At 42.7% G+C, this 23,474-nt stretch overlaps 1 protein-coding gene across 2 annotated transcripts in view; it reads left to right on the plus strand.

Annotated features, from left to right (window-relative positions):
* The window catches only part of jazf1 (JAZF zinc finger 1), a 230,828-nt gene that overhangs the window by 177,786 nt on the left and 29,568 nt on the right, over nt 1–23,474 (plus strand). For both annotated transcript variants that reach the window (XM_033047468.1, XM_033047475.1), the window contains one exon: nt 768–964. In XM_033047468.1, the coding sequence (XP_032903359.1) occupies nt 768–964 (197 nt within the window). The remainder of the gene's footprint in view (nt 1–767; nt 965–23,474) is intronic.

Consider the following 23,474-nt stretch of genomic DNA (forward strand, 5'->3'; position numbering starts at 1 on the left):
TTCAATAGATACATTCCCTTGGATTCTGTACCTCTATGAGTAATGCAATGAAACGGTAGTTTAGCTTGTGCCTTCAAGTCGCGGAGTAATAATAATAATGGATGGGATTTATATAGCGCCTTTCTAATACTCAAGGCGCTTTACATCGCATTATTCATTCACTCCTCAGTCACACTCGGTGGTGGTAAGCTACTTCTGTAGCCACAGCTGCCCTGGGGCAGACTGACGGAAGCGTGGCTGCCAATCTGCGCCTACGGCCCCTCCGACCACCACCAATCACTCACACACATTCACACACATTCACACACAGGCAAAGGTGGGTGAAGTGTCTTGCCCAAGGACACAACGACAGTATGCACTCCAAGCGGGATTCGAACCGGCTACCTTCCGGTTGCCAGCTGAACACTTAGCCCATTGTGCCATCTGTCGTCCCAAAGTAGGGCATATACAAGTTATTCTGCCTCTGTGATGAGAGTCCAACCTGAACCAAGCTGAGACTTAAGCAAATATAGCATTTCAAAGATATAATCAGTAAGATATACTCATTGGTTTATCTTTACAAAATAGCACATGAGGTCTCATTATAGACTATTTATTTTAAAGGTGTGCAGTTTTAGCAAATTGATATCAAATTTCCACTTCTACATTCCTCCCAAATTGTTTTTCTCATGTATCCTAAAAAGGTTTGATACAGTAAAAGTGACCTGGGAAAACGTTATTTCTGGTAGGAAGCCACAAATCCTCTGTGCTTTGTTTTGCAACTGCAGATTTATGACGGATGCTGCTCGCCGGGAACAAGAAACCTTGAAGAAAAAGATTCAACCGAAACTGTCTTTATCATTATCAAGTACAATTGGTCGAGGAAGTATTTCAACACCACAGCGCCATAACAGCGGCAGCCTTACTCCTCCAGTCACACCGCCTGTTACTCCATCATCATCATTTCGAAGCATCACACCCACAGGTACAAAAGAACAATGACCCCTTTTGTCACACTGAATGTGCAAGTTTGTTCTTTTAAAATTTTAAATCAATCGCCTTGCAATTTCTAAACTATGGAGAGAAAATACCCAGGTTGTGCTCCTGATTCTGAATACAATTTCGTAAAACCCTACCGAAAGATGTGAGAGAATGATGGTCACTCAATGTCAGGAAGCTTGAGCAAAGCGCCAAAGAATCGGCAGTGCCGTATATTGTAATTATATATTTATATACTTGTAATTCAGTGGTATCAGTTACAGTGGGGGGGGGGGGGAAGAAACAGAGATGTGTTTTATAATTTAGTATTAATAAAGTAGATATAATAAGACATTACGTTAAAATGTGTGCACTGGGATGTAAGGTGAAGGAGTCCACCTCTAGATATTGTTGATGGAAAATAACAATAAAAGTCAAAGCTCTTGGACCAAATAGAAATACAAAATGAACACGTGGAAAATAAAAATAACATTTAAAAACAATTTTAATTGAAAGGGAACAATAGAAACCAAACACCAACACCAAAAGAAGAAGTAATAGTAGAGAAGTTTATCTAAATAAGTACTTTGCAGTGTGCTTGACGTATAAGCACCTTCCACAGTCTGGTAAAATGGGCAGAGCAATGACAGGTAGAATTTAATCCTGATTATGTACAGTGATGCACAAAGCCATGCAGACTGTCCCTAGCAAAACCATGCTTTTCCAAATGCAAGTAAAACCTGACCTCAAGATCCTCTCCAAATGCTTCTCCAACATTAATGTCACTCACCGGCCTATTGTTTCCTGAATTATCCCTATTGCCCTATCAACTAAATAATATAATTTGCCTTGAGACGTATTCATTACATTAAAGGTGTTATATAAATGGAGATAGATGTTATGTTTGAGAACTGGCAAGTCTAGTATAAGCAATTGATTCTGTGTGATATAAGAAAAAACAAGATTAAACTTAATTAATACTGTAAAAAAACCCAACTGTAACATCTAGAAGATCCTGAATTTCATAGGGGGAGTAATTCAGAATAGCTTTTGCATTTTTGAAATTGGAGATGAAATGTCCTTTCCTACCGAACATTTGATCACATGAAGACAATATACACAGTGAAGAAACAAAAACGATTCCACCCGAACCTTTGGTGCCGTCTGTGCAGAGTTTACACATTCTCCCTGTGTCGGGTGGGTTTCCTCTGTGTGCTCAGGTCTTCTCTCACTTTGCAAAAGACAATAGTTGATTTATTGTACCAAGTGTGTATGTAGATGAGTGGCAGAATGTGGAAGATGTTGCTGGAAATATAGGGACAATAAATAGGATCAGTGCAAAATGAGTGTTCCTACCCTGCTTCCTGTAAAGACACTATCTCCAACTCCCAATTCCTCCGTCTACGCCATAGCTGCGCCCAGGATGAGGTTTTCCATGTCAGGTCATTGGAGATGTCCTCATTCTTTAGGGAACAGTTCCCCTCTTCCATTATAGATGAGGCTCTCACTAGGGTCTCCTCGATATCCCACAGCTCTGCTCATGCTCCCCCTCCCCCCCCCCCCCCCCCCCCCCCCCCCCCCCCATTCGTAACAAGGACAGAGTCTCCCTTGTCCTCACCTTCCACCCCATCAGCCGTCGCATACAGCATATCATCCTCTGACATTGTCGCCATCTCCAACGGGATCCCACTACTGGCCGCATCTTCCCAAATCCACCCCTTTCTGCTTTCCGCAAAGACCGTACCCTCCGCAACTCCCAGGTCAACTCATCCCTTCCCACCCAAACCACCCCCTCCCCAGGTACTTTCCCCTGCAACCGCAGGAGATGCAACACCTGTCGCTTTACCTCCTCCATCGACTCCATCCAAGGACCCCGACTCTTTTCAGGTGAGGCAGAGGTTCACTTGCACCTCCTCCAACCTCATCTACTGTATCAGCTGTTCCAGATGTCAACTCTTGTATATCAGCAAGACCAAGGACAGGCTCGGCAATCGTTTTACTGAACACCTCCCTTCAGTCCGCCTTAACCTACCTGATCTCCCGGTTGCTCAGCACTTTAACTCCCCCTCCCATTCCCAATCGGACCTTTCTATCCTGGGCCTACTCCATTGTCAGAGTGAGGCCCAGCGCAAATTGGAGGAACAGCACCTCATATTTCGCTTGTGTAGCTTACACTCCAGCGGTATGAACATTGACCTCTAATTTCAAATAACCCTTGCTTTCCCTCTCTCTCTCTCTCTCTCTCTCTCAATCCCCTCCCCCTTCTCCCACCAGTCTTACTGTCTCCGACTACATTCTATTTCTGTCCCGCCCACTCTCCTGTCATGAGTCTGAAGATGGGCCTCAACCCGAAATGTTACTCGTTCCTTCTCTCCAGAGATGCTGCCTGTCCTGCTGCATTTGTGTCTAACGTCAATTTAAACCAACATCTGCAGTTCGTTCCTGCACAAATTGAGTGTTTGTTGATCAATAAAGGCGGCCACGGTGGCGCAGCGGTAGAGATGCTGCCTTACAGCGAATGCAGCGCCGGAGACCCCGGCGCTGTCTGTACGGTGTTTGTACGTTCTCCCCGTGACCTGCGTGGGTTTTCCCCGAGATCTTCGGTTTCCTCCCACACTCCAAAGACATACAGGTTTGTAGGTTAATTGGCTTGGTAAATGTAAAAATTGTCCCTAGTGGGTGTAGGATAGTGTTAATGTGCGGGGATCGCAGGTCGGCGTGGACCCGGTGGGCCGAAGGGCCTGTTTCCGCGCTATATCTCTAAACCAAACGCATGGTGGGTTGAAGCATTGTTTTAATGTTGTATGTTTTTATAAAATGACAACAATTCTAAATAATAATTTTGAATCGCTCCATGTGGTAGATATATTAAAAAATCCAAATAATAATAATAAATAGTAGAGCTATAGGGAAGGAGGTACTTAAATCTGTTAACTGCCCTTTGAATTATATGGGATTCACCGGGGGAATAGTGAGAGAGGGAGAATGTGGTATTAAGACCAATATTGGATCACTCATGTTCCTATGACGGAGCAGACTCTAGGGGGCTGATTGGCCTACTCCTGCTCCTGTTTCTATGTTCTGATCTGAACTGAGAGAACTCGAGTAATTCAGAGTCTAAGTTGGGAGCTGTACTTTGTGATCATTTCTTCACGCAGTGTTTTGGGGAAGCTAAAGAAATGTTGCGCTGGTAATCACTAATGATCCCCAAAATTGAAACTGGAAGACACCCAAGGGACAGTGATAACAATCTGGGAAACATAACCAAATGGCACACTAAATATGTAACAATAATAGTGGTATATTCTATGAAATAAACATACCTAAGATAAATAAAATGAGGAAGACTTTAACAACATTTCAATGGGAGACAAGTGGAATCTGGAAAATAACAGAAACTGAGCCTGCATGTGAGAGCATGTAAGACATCCTTATTCAGTGGGTCAGATTTTACACCACAGATGCAATTAATCTAGTTCTTGCTTAAAATTTTATCAAGCAAAGAGATGGAACTGTTGGCTGGGTATTTGAATTTGTACTTGGAACTTAAGACAATGATTTAAATCTTCCCCTGGAAGGTATTACGCTTAATCCTATAGTGGATGTAGGACAAGCCGTGTGTTAACTCAGAGCCATGGACGTGCTTGAGGGATCATGGTGAGGTGTAGCTGGTATGAAATATCTGCATTTAGTTCATGGTCCAATCACGTAGAGAGGAAATAGAGGAAGCCTATAAAAGATTCTAGGATACGTTTACATTTATTAATGTCACGTGTACCAAAGTACAGTGAAAAGGGGAGGGGAGGTTAGCACTGAGTGAGCTGCCTCAGGGGTTAGTGTCTGCCCCACTACTGTTTCCAATTTACAACGCAAAACAATGCCAAGTAACCAAATTTACAGAAGATACAAACTTGAAAAGGCAATGCAGTCAGGTGGGGTAGCTCAGGAATTATGGAATAGCTGGGCAAGATATGTTAAGTGGAAAGAACCAAATTTCGTTTGAACCTCATGTGAGGTTCAAATGACAATAAAAGGTATTGTATTGTATTGTATACAGTGCCATCCATAATGTTTGGGACAATGACCCATCATTTATTTATTTGCCTCTGTACTCCACAATTTGAGATTTGTAATTGAAAAAATCACATGTGGTTAAAGTGCACATTGTCAGATTTTAATAAAGGCCAAGTTTGGTTTCACCATGTAGAAATTACCGCAGTGTTTATACATAGTCCTCCCATTTCAGGGCACCATAATGCTTGGGACACTGCAGTGTCATAAATGAAAGTAGCCATGTTTAGTATCTGTTGCATATCCTTTGCATGCAATGACTGCTTGAAGTCTGCGATTCATGGACATCACCAGTTGCTGGGTGTCTTCTCTGGTGATGCTCTGCCAGGCCTGTCTTGCAGCCATCTTTAGCTTATGCTTGTTTTGGGGGCTAGTATCCTTCAGTATTCTCTTCAGCATATAAAAGGCATGCTCAATTGGGTTCAGATTGGATGATTGATGGCCACTCAAGAATTGACCATTTTTTAGCTTTGAAAAACTCCTTTGTTGCTTCAGCAGTAAGTTTGGGATCATTGTCCTGCTGTAGAATGAACCTCCGGCCAATGAGTTTTGAGGCATTTGTTTGAACTTGAGCAGATAGGATGTGTCTATACATTTCAGAATATGCTACTACCATCAGTAGTTGTATCATCAATGAAGATAGATTCAAGATTCAAGAGAGTTTATTGTCATGTGTCCCAGATAGGACAATGAAATTCTTGCTTTGTTTCAGTACAACAGAATTATAGAAGGCACTGAACAGATCAGTGTGTCCATATACCATTGTATAAATATATACACGCGTGAATAAATAAAACATATAAAGTGCAAATAAACAGATAATGGGCTATTAATGTTCAGAGTTTTGTTTGAGTTGAGTTCAATAGCCTGATGGCTGAGGGGAAGAAGCTGTTTCTGAACCTGGACGTTGCAGTCTTCAGGCTTCTGTACCTTCTACCCAAAGGTAGCGGGGAGATGGGTGTGTGGCCAGGATGGTGTGGGTCCTTGATGATGCTGCCAGCCTTTTTGAGGCCGCGACTACGATAGATCTCCTCGATGGTAGGGAGGTCAGAGCCGATGTTGGACTGGGCAGTGTTTACTACTTTTTGTAGTCTTTTCCGCTCCTGGGCACTCAAGTTACCGAACCAAGCCGTGATGCAATCGGTCAGCATGCTCTCTACTGTGCACCTGTAGAAGTTAGAGAGAGTCCTCCTTGACATACCGACTCTCCATAATCTTCTCAGGAAGTAGAGGCGCTGATGTGCTTTATTTATGATTGCATCAGCGTTCTCGGACCAGGAGAGATCTTCAGAGATGTGAACGCCCAGGAAGCTCTTGACCCTTTCCACCATCGACCCATTGATATGAACTGGACTGTGGGTCCCCATCCTACCTCTTCCAAAGACCACAATCAGTTCCTTGGTTTTGCTGGTGTTGAGGGCCAGGTTATTGTGCTGGCACCATTTGGTCAGCCGGTCGATCTCTCTTCTATACTCTGACTCGTCCCTATCAATAATACGTCCCACAACAGTGGTGTCGTCAGCGAACTTGATGGTGGAGTTTGCACTATGACCAGCTACGCAGTCATGAGTATAGAGTGAGTACAGCAGGGGGCTGAGCACGCAGCCTTGAGGTACTCCCGTGCTGATTGTTATAGAGGCTGACACCTTTCCACCAATTCGAACAGTCTGTGAATGAGGAAGTCGAGGATCTAATTGCAGAGAGATGCGCAGAGACACAGTTCTGTGAGTTTGGTAACCAGCTTGGAGGGGATGATTGTATTAAATGCCGAGCTGTAATCAATGAATAGCAAGCAGCCTGACATATGAGTTTTTGTTGTCCAAGTGGCACTGGTATTATTGATGACCTTTTGAAGCAGGTGGGAACCTCAGACCTCAGAAGTGAGAGGTTGAAAATGGCCGTAAAAACTCCAGCCAGTTGGTCCGCACAGGTTTTTGAACACGACCGGGTATACCATCAGGGCCAGGCGCTTTCCGAGGGTTCACCCCCCTGAAGGATTTCCTGACGCCGACCTCAGTGACTGTGACTGAAATACCATCACAGCGAATGGGGGCTCGGGAAGGCACATCAGTGTTCTCCCTATCATAGCGTGCGTAAAACGCATTGAGCTCGTCAGGGAGTGATGTTTCGCCGACATTCGAGCTACCTCCTGATTTTGCCTTGTAGGAGGTGATTGCATTCAGGCCCCGCCACAGCTGCCGGACATCTGTTTCATCCTCCAGCTTGGAGCAGAAGTCCCTTTTGGCCTTTTTAATGGCCTTACCAAGGTCGTATCTGGACTTCTTGTAGACCACTGTATCATCAGACATGAATGCCCGGTGTCTGGTCTTCAGAAGAGTGCGGATCTCAAAGTTCATCCAAGGCTTCTGATTGGGAAACACTCGGAAGCTTTTTGTCGGGATGCAGTCCTCCACTCATTTCTTTAAAAAGTCTGTAACGACTGTGGCGTATTCGTTCAGGTCCGTTGCCGAGTCCCTGAACATTGCCCTGTCTACAGACTCCAAACAGTCCTGGAGTTGTTCCTCCTACCCCCCCGACCAGCTCTGTACAGTCCTCACCTCTGGGGATGCGCTCTTTAATTGCTGCCTTTAGGCAGGAAGAAGCAGCACCGCGGTATGGTCGGAATTTACCGAAGTGAGGGCGAGGGATAGAACGATAGGCATCCTTGATGGTGGTGTAGCAGTGGTCGAGGGTGTTTGGTCCTCTGGTGCAGCAGGAGACATGTTGGTGGAAGTTAGGGAGCAATTTCTTGAGGTTTGCTTTATTGAAGTCCCCAGCTATGGTGGTAAACGCCTCGGGGTAAGAGGTCTGGTGTTTGTTGACCACGGCGTGCAGCTCCTCCAGTGCCAGACGGACGTCTGCTTGGGGTGGGATGTAGACTGCGGTCAGGATGATGGAGGTGAATTCCCTCGGAAGGTAGAAGGGACGGCACTTCACCGCCAGATGTTCGAGGTGTGGAGAGCAGGAGTTGGACAGGACTGCCACGTCTGAGCACCACGCAGAGTTGACCATGAGGCAATGCCCCCTCCTCTCCCTTTCCCAGATGCCTGCGTACGGTCCATACGGTGGATAGGGAACCCTTCAGGCTGGACAGCTGAGTCTGGGGAGCTGGGGGTGAGCCATGTCTCTGTGAAACAGAACATAGAGCATTCCCTCAGCTCCCTTTGATAAAGCAGTCTTGCCCTTAAGTCCTCCAGGGACTGTACATTGGCCAGTAGGATTGTGGGGAGAGGGGGCCGAAGTCACCTGCGCTTCAGTCTGACCTGAAGTCCTGCTCATCGGCCACGTTTCCGGACACAATGGAGGCTTCCCCGTTGTTTCCCGGTAATGTGTTTTCTGTACCTGCTGTTTCTGCGGACCTGCGCTGGACCGGGGATTCCCTTGCACACGGCAGCTCCAGCTCCGTTCCGATAGGGGAATCCCTCCCAGACGGCAGCTCCAGCTCCGTTGCTCCCGGAAAATCTTGCTTGTCGGTTCCGGAGGTGTTTCCAGGTACAGTCTCTGATTCCCAGTCGGGTCGGGTTCTCTCCAGCGGTCGAAAGGAACGCTTGCACTTGGAGGCTCCCGCAGCTGCGGGAGATCGAGAAATCACTAGTGCTTTCAGGTGCACTTGCAGCTTTTCCGTTATGGCGCCGATATCTGCCGTTTTTCCTATCCAGGTAAGTTGCTTGTTGCTGTAGGTAATCTTCTTCTTTGGCTGTTAGCAAAAAGTCGCCGCTGGCAGGCGCCATCTTTGGATAAGTGAGCCAGTACCTTCAGCAGCCATACATGCCCAGGCCATAACATCCCCACCACCGTGTTTCACAGATGAGGTGGTTTGCTTTGGATCTTGGGCAGTTCCTTCTCTCCTCTATACTTGGTTCTTACCATCACTCTGATATGTTAATCTTTGTCTCATCTGTCCACAAGACCTTTTTCCAGAACTGTGGTTGCTCTTTTAAGTACTTCTTGGTAAACTGTAACCTGGCCGTCCTATTTTTGCGGCTAACCAGTGGTTTGCATCTTGCAGTTTAGCCTCTGTATTTCTGTTCATGAAATCTTCTGCGGACAGTGGTCATTGACAAATCCACACCTGACTCCTGAAGAGTGTTTCTAATCTGTCGGACAGGTGTTTGGGGATTTTTCTTTATTATAGAGAGAATTCTTCTGACATCAGCTGTGGATGTCTTCTTTGGCCTGCCAGTCCCTTTGCGATTAGTAAGCTTTAATGATGTTCCAAACAGTTGATTTTGGAAAGCCTATGGTTTGGCTAATGTCTTTAAGAGTTTTATTCTTGTTTCTCAGTCCCTTAATGGCTTCTTTGACTTTCATTGGATAAACAGCAATAGAAGTTTCCAAAGGTGATGGAAAGACTGGAGGACTCGGTGCTGAGAGCACTCTTATACCTGCATTAAGGAGGCAATTAAACACAGAGGCAAATAAATAAATGATGAGTCTTTGTCCCAAACATTACGGAGGGCACTGTATGATATGCTTGACCTCATTGTGAGGGCATTGAATATAAGAGTCAGGAAGTCATGAGGCAGCTCCTATAGGACTTGGCTAGATTGCATTTGGAGTATTGCTTGCAGTTCTGTTCGCCCCATTACAGGAAAGATGTGGAGGCTTTGGAGAAGGTGCAGAGGAGTCTAACCAGAATTCTAAAATAGACTCGAAATGCTGGAGTATCATCGGGTTACCGCAATGCTGCCTGGAACAGAGGCATTCAGCTACAGGGAGAGGTTGGATAGACGGCTTGTTTTCTCTGGAACGTCGGAGATGAGGGGAGACTTGATAGAAGATATAAAATTATGAGAGGCATCGATAGGGTAGACAGTCAGAACCTTTTTCCCAAGATGGAATTTTTTAACACTAGAGGGCACAAGGTGAGAGGGGGGATGTTTAATGGAGGTGCGTGGGGGAGGTTTTTTTCACAGGTAGTTGTGGGAACCTGGAACGCATTGCCTGGTGTGGTGGTAGAGACAGATCCAATAGTGGCGTTTAAGAGGCTTTTAGATTGGCACATAGAAGTACAGGTAATAGAGGTATATGAATCATGTGAAGGCAGATGAAATCAGTTCAGCTGGGCATCATGTTGTTCAAGAAGGAACTGCAGATGCTGGAACATCGAAGGTACACAAAAATGCTGGAGAAACTCAGCGGGTGCAGCAGCATCTATGGAGCGAAGGAAGGAAGAAGGGTTTCGACCCGAAACGTTACCTATTTCCTTCGCTCCATAGATGCTGCTGCAACCGCTGAGTTTCTCCAGCATTTTTGTGTACCAGCTGGGCATCATGTTCAGCACAAACATTGTGGGAGGAGAATGGTGTGATAAACTGTGTCAAAGATTTCATACAGGCTGGGAGCATCAGGAACTAAAGTTTAACAAAATTGCAATTAAATGGGATATAACTCAGATTAATGTATTTTCTTATTTGTAACTAACCTATGACTGGTTCTGAAATCTAATGTTCTGATATATTGTGATTTTATTTGGTGCCTCCTGGATTGTCACAGCTACAGGTTCTAGTTGAGAACAGAATCAGTAGCTAATTTCATTTTTTCCCACCTTCTGACATCTGTATTGCATGTGCTGCGAATGTCTTAGTTTGTGGAAGGCCCAAACCTGTTCTTAATAAAACTGTAAATAATATAGCAAAAGCAACACAATTGCTGTGAGTCAGAACAGTGGTTAGCAAAGTTGTTAAAGATAAATCCATTCTGCATTCTGTTATGAAGAAATAGTTTCTTCCTTTAAGTACAATAATATCAAAATGAGTAAATTGACAGGGAAGTTACTTCAAAAGATATTTGTTTGTATCAGCAATTGTATTCGACAGCTGTGACAAGGCTTGCATGCTATCATTTCCTACAACTTGAAACCAGGTAGCATAAACGGCAATGGTACATTTCTTTTGGATGAGCTCCAATGTTTTTATGCACACTTTGATAGTGTGAACAATGATACCTACATGAGACCCCACAGCCCCTGACAACCTTGTATTCTCAGTCTCTGAGGCAGACATCTGAGCATCGTTCAAAAGTGTGAATCCACGCAGGTGTCCAACCCAGATAGTTATTGGCCGAATGCTAAAGACCTGTGCGGACCAGCTGGCTGAAGTATTTAAGGATATTTTCAACCTCCTTGCTTCTCCTGTCTGAAGTTCGTTCCCACATGCTTCAAAAGGGTATCTATCATACAGGTTTTGAAGAAGAGCATGGTGATGTGCCTCAATGACTACCCTCCAGTAGGACGTATCCACTGTATTGAAACGCATTGCTAATGAAGCAACTCTTGCCTCAAAAAATAACCTAGATCCGCCTTGATTTGACTATCGCCACAACAGGGTCAACAGCAAATGCGATCTCGCTGGCTCTCCAATCTACTCTGGATATCTGGATAACAGGAACACTTATGTTAGGCTGTTGTTCATCGATTACAGCTGCCGTTTGACACAATCATCCTCACCTAAGTTGGAAGACCTGAAGCTCTGCACCTTCCTTTGCAACTGGATCCTTGACTTCCTCCCTGGTAGACCTGAGTCAGTAATGACAAATCCTCCTCACAGACAGTCAGCACAGGTATCCCTCAGGGCTGTGTGCATTGCCTCCTTCTTTACTGTATGACTGTATGGCCAAGCACAGCTAAAATGGCATCAAGTTTGCTAACAACACCATTGGTGTTACTCAAATCACACGTGGTGATGAGTCAGTGCACAGGACAGGGTTAAAAATACTGCTTGGGCAGTGCTGCAACCACATCTCGCTCAACGTTAACAAAATCAAATTCCTGGGCATTAACATTTTGGATGACCTGTCCTGGGCCCACCATGGAGATGTAATCACGAAGAAGGAGTGCCACCATCTCTACTTTCTGTGAAGTTTAAAGAGATTCAGCATGTCGCCGAATACTGTGACAAATTTCTGGACATTTATGAAAAATATCCTCTCTGGCTGCATCATGCCCTGATACCGAAATTCCAACGCACAAAAACGCAAGAGGCTGCAGAGAGTAGGGAGAGCCAGCTCAGTTCATCAAAGGCACTGCCTTCCACATCAATGAAACATCTACATGATGCTCTGCCTTAAGAAGGTAACATTTATTATAGAGGATCACCACCATCTGGGCCAGGCCCTCTTCTCGCTGGTACGATTGGGCAGGAGGTACAGAAGCCTGAAGTCTCACACAACCAGGTGCAGAGAAAGCTGCTTTCCTACACACATGATGTTGTTGAACCAACCTGCATAATCGTAATCCTACAGTACCTCAGCAAAGGAACACTACAGACCACCACAAATTTGTTTTCTGTGTTTTTACACAATGTAGGAATGTTACAAAATTTTGAGATTTTAAAAATCAAGCCTGTAATTTATCCTATCAGATAAAGCATAAATAGAACTTTAATTTGATACCTAATTCACTTTCATATCTTCAGTATTAAAAAGTTATGGTCATTTTCATACTCGGAAATTAGCATCTTGTTCCCTATTGCTTTTCCATTGACTTAACACAAAAGCTGTGATCGAGGACAGTCAAAAGCCCATAACTTTCTTAAAAATTAAGAGAATGAATTTTTCATCTATTCATCTAAATTCAATTACTAGATCTAAACATCTATCCATTTTTTAAGAAAAGGCTAAATTTTTTAAATAGCCTAAGTATCCAAATAACAAATAACAAACTGATCCCATTCACACGAGAGTTAACAATATAACATGATTTTTAAATTTCACTTTGTCATGAATTTATATGCCAAATGGAAGGAATTTAATGTTTAATTCCCATAAATTAATCTAGAAACATCCACTCCCAAGATAATCAAAATCATTATTTTTTGCACAATCTGACTAAAACTGTACTGTGGATATTTAGTATGAAAATATTGATCATGGATAGACAACACTAAATATAGATGATTTAGGTGTTCTTATGACATGATTGTGCAAAAAATAATGAATTTGATTATCTTGAGAGTGGATGTTTCTGGAATGTGATCGATTGGAATGTTGCCGTTGCCATAGATTTTAAGCCCATATCGGCAGGCAAGACACGGCCGATTTGTATGGGCCTAAATAACATTTTCGCATCATAAGATTAGAATGAAGCCACACCAAAAAGCAAGATAATATGTTAACTAACGACATACCTTTTGTTTTGTCTTTGATTTTGCGATTCGTGATGTTGAAGGCGTTAGAAGTCGCTTTTTACTTCAATCCAGCGATTTAATCGTCCAGCAATTAAAAAAATAAATAAACTGGGAACGGAAGCCCGATCGATTTTTCTTCATCAGCTAGCAGCCCGAGGAAATCCCTCTCCGACAACAAATACAAACCTGCATTTTAATCCCGCCGCCCCCCCCCCCTCCAAAAGCCTCCGGAGTCGCACGCACAGGCAGTGGCAGATCTACAGCGCCACTGATGGTGGGTTTTGTAACAACGCTACACAGTGTCTCGTTTTTTTTGCAGTTTTATCTTGTCACTCTCTTAGATAATTCATGGATAATCTATGTGCAATTAATGTTTGTGTGTTGTCCGGGTCTGTGTGCCTGCGATGCTGCTACAAGCAAGATTTTTCTTGTACCGTTTGTACCACACCGTACTTCCGATGATGATAAATACTTGAGTTGGCTTGAATAGGTAGTCACACTTCCATAGCTAGACCGCAGTTATGTGTCAGTAGAGCTGCTGTGTTTGCTTACATTTATAATTGGGAACTGGTACAGAGGTGCATTTACTTATAACACCATAAATTATTTACATTAATTATGTTGTTATTTTAATAAGGTAAACACCATTTTAAACATCACACCTATATAAATGTTTACATTTATCAAGATAGCAAACAATGCCTTTGGTGATATTGATGAGTGTACCTTCTTGATCTTGTGAGAAAAATTAATGGCTCGCAAGAATTTGGAAACTAGGCACAAGTGCGCTGTTCCCGTGCATCTACAATCAGCTGCTGACATCACAGTAATAAACTGCGGGTTATTTCTGCTTCTCAGCTTGTTCCTTTTCTGTGTTCATTCGTTTTAGGTTTCCATGACATTAACAAATTATTCTGTGTCAAACCTGTCATCTCAACCTACCTAAGCGGCAGCTGATTTAGATTATTGGGGTCTTTAAATTAGTGTTGCTGACTTGAATGGAAAGAAACGCAAAGGTTATTTCCTCTTTCGTCTTTTTGAAACAATTTAGAAAGTAATCCTATCTAAGGAGAGTTAAATGGAGATTTGCAACACCGCAGTATTTTGTAAACAGCTGAATAAATATGGGTAGCAACAGGGTTGATGTGAAATTCTCAAAGGTTGCCATTGGCTGCCTTGTTCCCCACTCATAAAACCTTCACCAAAAAGTATGAACCACTTTAATTGGAACTTCAAAGATACATATTTAGTATATGCAGCATTATCGGTACAACATTTTCACAAAAGCTGCAGTCTTAAGTTTTGTATGTTGTTTCTGTTAAATACAGACTGTATAAATAATCAGGTTAGGCAGCATGCTTCCTGTAATTGCCCTATATGAATCATTATGTCCTCACTTCTGGACATAGAGGTAGCCAAAAACTATGAGGAACCACATGATAGAATCGCGTCATAGACATATATCAATCATCTCTCTGGCAGTCTAAAATTATGTAAGAGTCATTAAAAAAAATCTAAAGACGCAACAGAACCAAGGTGTTGTCTTTAATTAGTAAACAAAAATTTATGGAAAAATAGCAATCTTTGGATTTTTATTTCTATTGAAATTATGGTAAATCCTTGTTTTTACGGATCCCTTTATAATGGTATCGGTTGTAGCGGATAGACCCCTGACTCACACTGCCTCCACAGCCTCTTAGAACTCAGGCTACCGAGGGCCCAGCCCAATGAGCAAGGTGCACCAGCGTGTCCTTCTTCACTTCTTTACTCACCGCACGGTCCGGTTGAAGCGGGCGGCTGTTGTTGCGGCTCACACTGTAGCCTAGCTTTAACGTGAAACAATACAAAGTGCTGGAGTAACTCAGCAGACTGAATCAATCTGAAGAAGGTTCCCAACATCACCTATCTATGTTCTCCGGTGATGCTGCCTGACCCGCCGAGTTACTCCAGTACTTTGTGTCCTTTTGTCTATTAACCATCATCTACAGCTCTTTTTTTCAACTACATACAATTATAATACCTTACTTGGACTACCTGAAATTGGAGAAGTCAATGTTCATACCGCTGGGGTGTAAACTGCCCAAGCAAAATATGAGGTGCTAACTTTTCTTGGGCAGTTTACACCCCAGCGGTATGAACATTGACTTCTCCAGTGCTCTCTTTATTCTTAATGATGTTCCAAACAGTTGATTTTGGTAAGCGTAAGGTTTGGCTGATGCCTCTAACAGTTTTATTCTTATTTCTCAGTCTCCTAATGGCTTCTTTGGCTTTAATTGGCACAACTTTGGTCCTCATGTTGATAAACAGCAATAACATTTTCCAAAGGTGATGGAAAGACTGGAGGAAAGACTAGGTGCTGAGAGCTCTCTTATAGCTGCATTAAGGAGGCAATTAAACACACCTGAGCAATTACAAACGCCTGTGAAGCCATGTGTCCCAAACATTATGGTGCCCTGAAATGGGGGGACTATGTATAAACACAGCTGTAATTTCTACATGGTGAAACCAAAATGTATAAAAATGGCCTTCCATAAAATCTGACGATGTGCACTTTAACCACGTGTGATTTTTTTCTATTACAAATCTCAAATTGCGGAGTACAGAGGCAAATAAATAAATGATGGGTCTTTGTCCCAAACATTATAGAGGGCACTGTGTACTCCCTGTATATTTGTGACTGTGTGGCTAAATTCTGCTCTAACACCCATTACAAGTTTGCAAATGACACTACAGGAGTGGGCCGGACCTTGAACAATGAAGAGAAGGAATACAGGAAGGAGATAGAGAGCAACAGCTCTGCCCAAGAAATTACAGAGTTAGGGACATTGGCAAACATGATGCTAAATTAAATTCATTCCTTCTGCCTGCACATGACCCATGTTGCTCCACTGCAGTGCATTTCGGGCACCTAGTCAAGTCAAGTGAGTTTATTGTCATGTGTCCCTGTATAGGACAATAACATTCTTGCTTTGCTTAAGCACACAGAAAATAGTAGGCATTTACTACAAAACAGATAAATAAATAAACTGGTAAAGTGCAAATAACAGAAAGTGGTTGTTAATAATCAGAGTTTTGTCCGAGCCAGGTTTAATAGCCTGATGGCTGAGGGGAAGTAGCTATTCCTGAACCTGGTTGTTGCAGTCTTCAGGCTCCTGTACCTTCTACCTGAAGGTAGCAGGGAGATGAGTGTGTGGCCAGGATGGTGTGGGTCTTTGATGATACTGCCAGCCTTTTTGAGGCAGCGACTGCGATAAATCCCCTCGATGGAAGGAAGGTCAGAGCCGATGATGGACTGGGCAGTGTTTACTACATTTTGTAGTCTTTTCCTCTCCAGGGCGCTCAAATTGCCGAACCAAGCCACGATGCAACCGGTCAGCATGCTCTCGACTGTGCACATGTAGAAGTTAGAGAGAGTCTTCCTTGACAATCCGACTCTCCGTAATCTTCTCAGGAAGTAGAGGCGTTGATGAGCTTTTTTGATAATTGCGTTAGTGTTCTCGGACCAGGAAAGATCTTCAGAGATGTGCACGCCCAGGAATTTGAAGTTCTTGACCCTTTCAACCATCGACCCGTTGATATAAATGGGGCTGTGGGTCCCCCTCCTACTCCTTCCAAAGTCCACAATCAGTTCCTTGGTTTTACTGGTGTTGAGGGCCAGGTTATTGCGCTGGCACCATATGGACAGTTGCTCGATCTCTCTTCTGTACTCTGACTCATCCCCATCAGTGATACGCCCCACAATAGTGGTGTCGTCAGCGAACTTGATGATGGAGTTCGCACTGTGGTTCGCTACGCAGTCATGGGTATAGAGTGAGTACAGCAGGGGGCTGAGCACGCAGCCTTGAGGTGCTCCCGTGCCACTCCCTGATTCAGAAAACTTGGCCTGCACATCTTATTTCAAGTATCCACCTTACCTTAAAGCTATACCCTTTAGTGTTTGACATTTATTCCCTAAGGCACAAATTCAGACAGTCGGGATCTTTTTCCTATGCTGGAAATATCAAATACTGTTAACACCTCGCATAGTTTTATCGATTTCTGTCAAGTCTCACCTCATCCTTCGACGCTCCAGAGAGAACTATCCAAGATTGTCCCACCTTTTCTTATAGCTAATAACCTCTAATCCAGCAGTATCCTGGTAGATCATTACTGCATCATCTCTAAAGCCTCGACATCCTTCCTGTAACGGGCAACCAGAGCTGCACACAGTACTTCAAATGTGGCCTAACTAAAGCTTTGTCATAACTTCCTGACTCTCGTACACAATGACCTAACCGATGAAGGCAAGCATACTAGATGCCTTCTTTACCACTCCCATCTACTTTTAGGAAGCTGTGAACTCAGACCCCAAAATCCCTCTAGATTGTAATCATGTATTGTCTTTCCACTGACAGGTTAGCACGCAACAAAAGCTTTTCACTGTACCTCGGTACACGTGACAATAAACTAAACAAGCATCAAACCCTCTGTCCACCAATGCTGTTAAGGTTCCTGCATTAACTGCACATTTTCCTCTTACATTTATACCTCACGCTGCCCCGGCAAGGCCAGCAGCATTATCAAAGGACGTCGCACCCTGACCACTTCCTCTTCTCCCCTCTCCCATCAGGCAAAAGGTATAGAAGTGTGAAAATGCACACCACCAGATTGAAGGACAGTTTCTTCCCAGCTACTGTCAGGCAACTGAACCATCCTACCACAACCAGAGAGCCGTACTGAACCACTATCTACCTCTTTAATAACCCTCGGACTATCCTTGATCGGACTTTGCTGGCTTTACCTTGCACTAAACGTTATTCCCTTATCACTGTAAATGTATCTATTGTAATTGTGCATTGTCTTTCTGCTGACTGGTTAGCACGCAACAAAATCTTTTCACTGTACCTCGGTACACATGACAAGAAACTAAACGAAACTACATTTGGTAATTAAATGCCTTAAATTTTGTGTCTTTTTTGTTTGTGTTGGAAGGAACTGAATTTTCAGAGATTACATTTAGTTTAACTTTCTGGCATGCATAATTGAAGAATGGGCATCCCTCTGCCACTATGTTCAACTATGCTGACGGGATTGGTGATGATCTCATCTCTCCTAACAGAAAGCTAGATAACATTTCAGATTTCCTCTATTTTCGTCATCCCTATCCCCCATAATTACAATTATTATTACTTACTCTCTCAGATGGAAAGTAAGATTTCCTTTCTTAACACAAAATAATTCAGGAAGATGGATATCGAACGTGAGAAAGATTAAAATGTATTATAGTGAATACATAGTTAATGAGATGCATGTGGATTGCTGAAAATGGGTTTTTTATGTTGCTTACAAGCCTCATACGTTTCTACATTCTCTATTCATCCTATTACGGGGATAAAACCTGCCAGACTAGCAAAAAAAAAATGTGGGGTATTTGAATATCCAAAGGCACAGGGTCTCAGCCCAATTAAAATTACATTTCCAGTTTCATGCTAAAATACAATATGCAAGGCCAAAATCTATTCAGTTTTACAAAGATATAGTTTTCTAATAGCTCCCCAGGTAAAGATATCATGGATAGCTTTTTCCTTGCATACAGTATATAGTCTTGTGTTAAACTATTTTATGGTGGAATTAATATTAATGTGATCCCTGAACCATTGCTTTCATTATTCCATTTTTTGCAGCACGGTTACCACCGTCAATTATGGTCTCTGGAGATTCTGTGTTTGTCAGGTGATTTATTTTTGCATGTCATCATTCATTTTATTTCGCAAATATTGGTATCTATATATAGGGGGAAATCACGCAGGTCAATCCTTAACTTGTAGATTTTGAAAGAAAACAGAAGTTCAGTGGAAAATTGATTAGGTACAGAGGATATGGTTAGCAACATAGATATGAAGTTGACTAGATAATTAGCCTGTTACAATTGTGGATGAATTGTGGTCATTCTCGGGTACAGAAAGAAGTGTATACCAAGATGTTTAAAAGTCATTATGTTGGAAAGCTGAAATGCAACTCTTAGACCAAAAGTTAACTCCTTTTGTTATTGCTGTGAAACAAGACTTCATGTTCCGTGACAATAGTCAATAGTCAGATTTATTTGTCACATACACAATGAAGTGCAGTGAAATGAACTTGCCAGCAGCAGTACAATAAAAAAACACACAATACACAATAAATATTTAACACAAAACATCCACCACAGCATTCATCACTGTGGTGGAAGGCACAAAGTTTAGTCAGTCCTCCTCCATTTTTCTCCTTGGTCGGGACCACAAACCTCCGCAGTCGCCGCTGCGGGCGGCCAGATGTTCAGGCAAGGTAAGTCCCGAATCAGTGCTTCTCTACTGGAGACTGCGGCTTCAAGATGATGTAGGCTGCAGGCCGGCGGTCGAAGATCTAAGTCCCCGCCGCGCCGCGGCTAGAAGCACCGCAGACCGCGGCTTCAAGACGTTGTACGCTGGCGGTCGGAGCTCTTCTCCTCCGGGGTCTCCAACGAGGGATCCCAGGCTCCGCAGACCGCGGCTTCAGGATGTATCAGTCGGCGGGCCAGCGATCGGAGCACTCCCTTCGGGCGACCCTCGGCGAGGGCTCGCCCGCTCCGCAATGAAAAGTTCACGCTGCGCCCGCTACTGAAGCTCCGGGCCCAACTCCGGGAAAGGCCGCACCAATTCATGGTGTTAGGCCACGAGGGAGGCGACATTGAAAATGTCGCCTCTCCATGGAGGAGGCGACCGAAAGCGGTTGCCCCCTTACCCCCCCTCACCACCCTCCACACAAGACATACCGAGAGACATTAAAACAAACATTTGGACATACCTGAACTAAAAAAACAAAAAAATGACTAACACGCTGCTGCCACTAACACAATATGGTGGAAGGTCATTTAAGCTGTCTCACAGATCAATCCCATTCCCACCGTAATGTTCCCTGTAACTTATTCTCCTAATATTCCCATTAATACTGCCACCTACCTCCACCAGGCGAAATTCACAGTTATCTGACATCCTGCATGACTTTGGGGTGCGTGAGGGAACTATAGCACTGGTGATGGGGGTGGGATCCACAAGATCCCAGGAGATTCGACTGTTTACATTTTCCTGTTATACAGGTGCAAAGATGCAAAAGCAATCGTGTTTAGTAAAATTGGTTCAGCATATAAACAGGCACTTTTTGTCCTTTGACATTTTCCCGCTGTAGGAGAGTATTCTTCTGTGTTTTGCCTATTTAAATGTTTGGCAAAATGCCTAAAGTACATAAAGTACATAAAAAAACACAAATGCTAGAGTAACTTAGGGCGTCAGGTAGCATCACTGGAGTATATTGTTAGGTGCCATTTTAGGTCAAGGCCCTTATCTTTGCTGTGAAACAAAACTTCATTTTCCCTGACAGTATAATAGAAGTTCCTGATACGAAGCGTTAGCTATCCATGTTCTCCAGGGGTGCTGCCTGACTTGCTGAGTTACGCCAGCACTTTGTGTCTTTTTTTGTAAACCAACATCTGCAGTTCCTTGTTTCCACATTGTGTCTGCCTCGTAAGCATAGTAATTATATCTAATTCCACCACTACCTCTGGCAGCAAGTTTCGGATATCAACCACTCTCTGATGCAAACAATACTTATCCCTCAGATACCCTTTAAAACTCCTTTCTCTCAACTTAAATTTATGCCTTCATTTTTGATATTTACAATGAGAAAAATACTTTAATTACATACCTTTGCTTTTAATAATTATGTATACTTCTATCAGCTTCTAAAGAAAACAAGCCGAGCATATACTATCCTCACCACAACCAGTCAAGGCCCTGGTGAATCGCACACTACTGTGGTACAACCACACACCCCTCTCCCATCCACGCTGCAGTGTGGTGACCAGAACCACACATCAGGTTTTCCCAGATCAGTGCTCTACAAAGCTACACACAACATTCTTTACTCCACGCCACAATATACGAAGGCAAGTATGTCAACTGCCCAAGGATTCTGTTCATCAATGTTTTTTAGTGTCGTATCATTTCCTGTATATGCACTATTTTTCTTTGACTCCCCAAAATGTATCACCTTGCACTTATCATATTCAATCTGCCCGTACTCCAACAACTTTCCATTCTATAATTCTGCTTTAACCTTAAATAGCCTTGTTTGCTTTCCACAGCACCACTCATTTTTGTTTCACCCACAGACCTACCAACCATAATTTATACATTCATGTGCAAGTTGTTAATATATATTTTAAACAGTAAAGTTCCTGCATGTATCCCTGTGGTACATCACATGTCTCAGTCTTTCAATCAGAAAATCATCCTTTCAACATTACTCTGCGCCTCCTATAACCAAGTCAATTTTTGACCTAGTTAGCCAGCCTACCTTGGTTCCCTTATGCCATAACCTTCCGGACCAGGCTACCATGTGCGATCTTGCCAAATGCCTTACTTATGTCCATGTAGAAAATATCTACCAAACAGCCTTCATCACTTCTTTGTTACCTCTTCAAAATGTTCAATCAAACATAGTAATTCAGGGTTTCCCTGAACTATTATCCCTAAACAATCCCATTCTCTGTAAATGTACATAAATCCCCAGAAAACCCTTGGAATTTTCTCCTAAAATTTCCCATTCGCAAACATAAAACTGACCACTGATGTAAGGTTTGCATATTATTCTGTAATGTTCATGCACATCTCAGTTAGTTGCATTTTAAGTATAGTGATATGTGATAGAAATAATTGCTTCACAATACAAAAAAGATAGAATACAGCGACAAATCAGTTGGATTTAATTTAGATTTATTTCTCCATCTTTCAAATACTGCAATATTTCAAACATTTTCCATTGTATATTCAACATTTTTTTTTCTTTTGTCCTTGCTTTCATATGTTGGTCAAATATTTTGAAGATATGAGAAACATACAGTTGTGCCATTATGGCTGTATTTGGGTGATCAGGTTTTGAAAGTAGTCATTGAAGGGGGTGAGAAGATATGGGGCCAGCATTTTCAATGGTTAGTAATAGTGGTGGGTGGGGCTGTAGATCAAGGGCCGATTGTTGGGATTAGTAAATGCAGATGACAATGTGATAGCTCAAAAAATATAAATAATTAATTTTTCTGAGTGTTTCCAGCATTTTCTGTTTCTTAATAGATGCAGGTGCAGTGTTTTTTATATTTATGTTTTATCAGGAGTAGCCAACAAAGGGCTTTCCTTGGATAACAAGAACAAATATGGGGCAGAATAAATTCAGGAACACCTTTAAATGGATAATGTGCATTCCCACAGAAAATCTATCTATATCTATCTATCTATATACTTTCAAAACTTTGTGTGTGTGTGTGTGTGTGTGTGTGTGTGTGTGTGTGTGTGTGTGTGTGGGGGTGTAAGTCATTTTGCCTTTGACATTTTGCCTTTGATTTTGCCTTTGATTCGTTACTCCGTGAAAACCAGACGCAAAAACGCCGAGATTTTTACCATTTCGCTCGCGATTTTACTTTTACATTCACAAATCCACTCCTCATTAAATTTATCCATTTTTCTGTACACATTTTTAATAAAATCCTTCAGAAAACTTACTCTTTTCTTTAAATCAGCAGTTGCGGACGTCACAATGCCCTTGCGCTCGCGGCACCGCCACCCGCTCTCCATTCAAGCAGACGCTGTCATCGCAGTTTCAATCCCCCCCCCCCCCCCCTCAGTCATTTTTTTGCCTCCCGCTGGCCATTAAATGGGGGGACTATGTATAAACACAGCTGTAATTTCTACATGGTGAAACCAAAATGTATAAAAATGGCCTTTAATAAAATCTGACAATGTGCACTTTAACCACATGTGATTTTTTTTGTAATGCAAGAGAAAAACTCAGATGTAGGTACATACTTGTTTTTTTTATATAGAACATTTATATTTCTGACTTCATAGAATGCTTCAGGACTTTATCAGGCTGTTTATGTATTTTCTGAGAAGTTGGCCAATTTTCAAACTAGTGGCCTTCAGTGGGCACTTGATCCTAACTTTGTACCTGTTTGACTCAAAGCTGAAAATTGTAGCCTCAACAGTCTCACATCTTTGGACAAATTGAATGATCAAAAAATATATATATTTAGGTATTGTATTTATCTGTGTCATCTCCACTGCTGTCACTGATTAGCTCTGTTTGCTTTCATTTTCTATATCCATACATGGATATCTTTTAAAATCCCTACAATGGGTGGGAGTTGTGTTAAATTAGTAAGCATTTGAAACTGCACCTCAATCTGCTCTGAAATTGCATTCTGATCGAGCAGCAGCCTTTTTGTGGGTGTGCAAGTAATTCACTTTGGAGAACTAGATCTGCAATTATACAATG

This window comes from Amblyraja radiata, chromosome 2, assembly GCF_010909765.2.
Source record: "Amblyraja radiata isolate CabotCenter1 chromosome 2, sAmbRad1.1.pri, whole genome shotgun sequence".
Classification (NCBI taxonomy): domain Eukaryota; kingdom Metazoa; phylum Chordata; class Chondrichthyes; order Rajiformes; family Rajidae; genus Amblyraja; species Amblyraja radiata.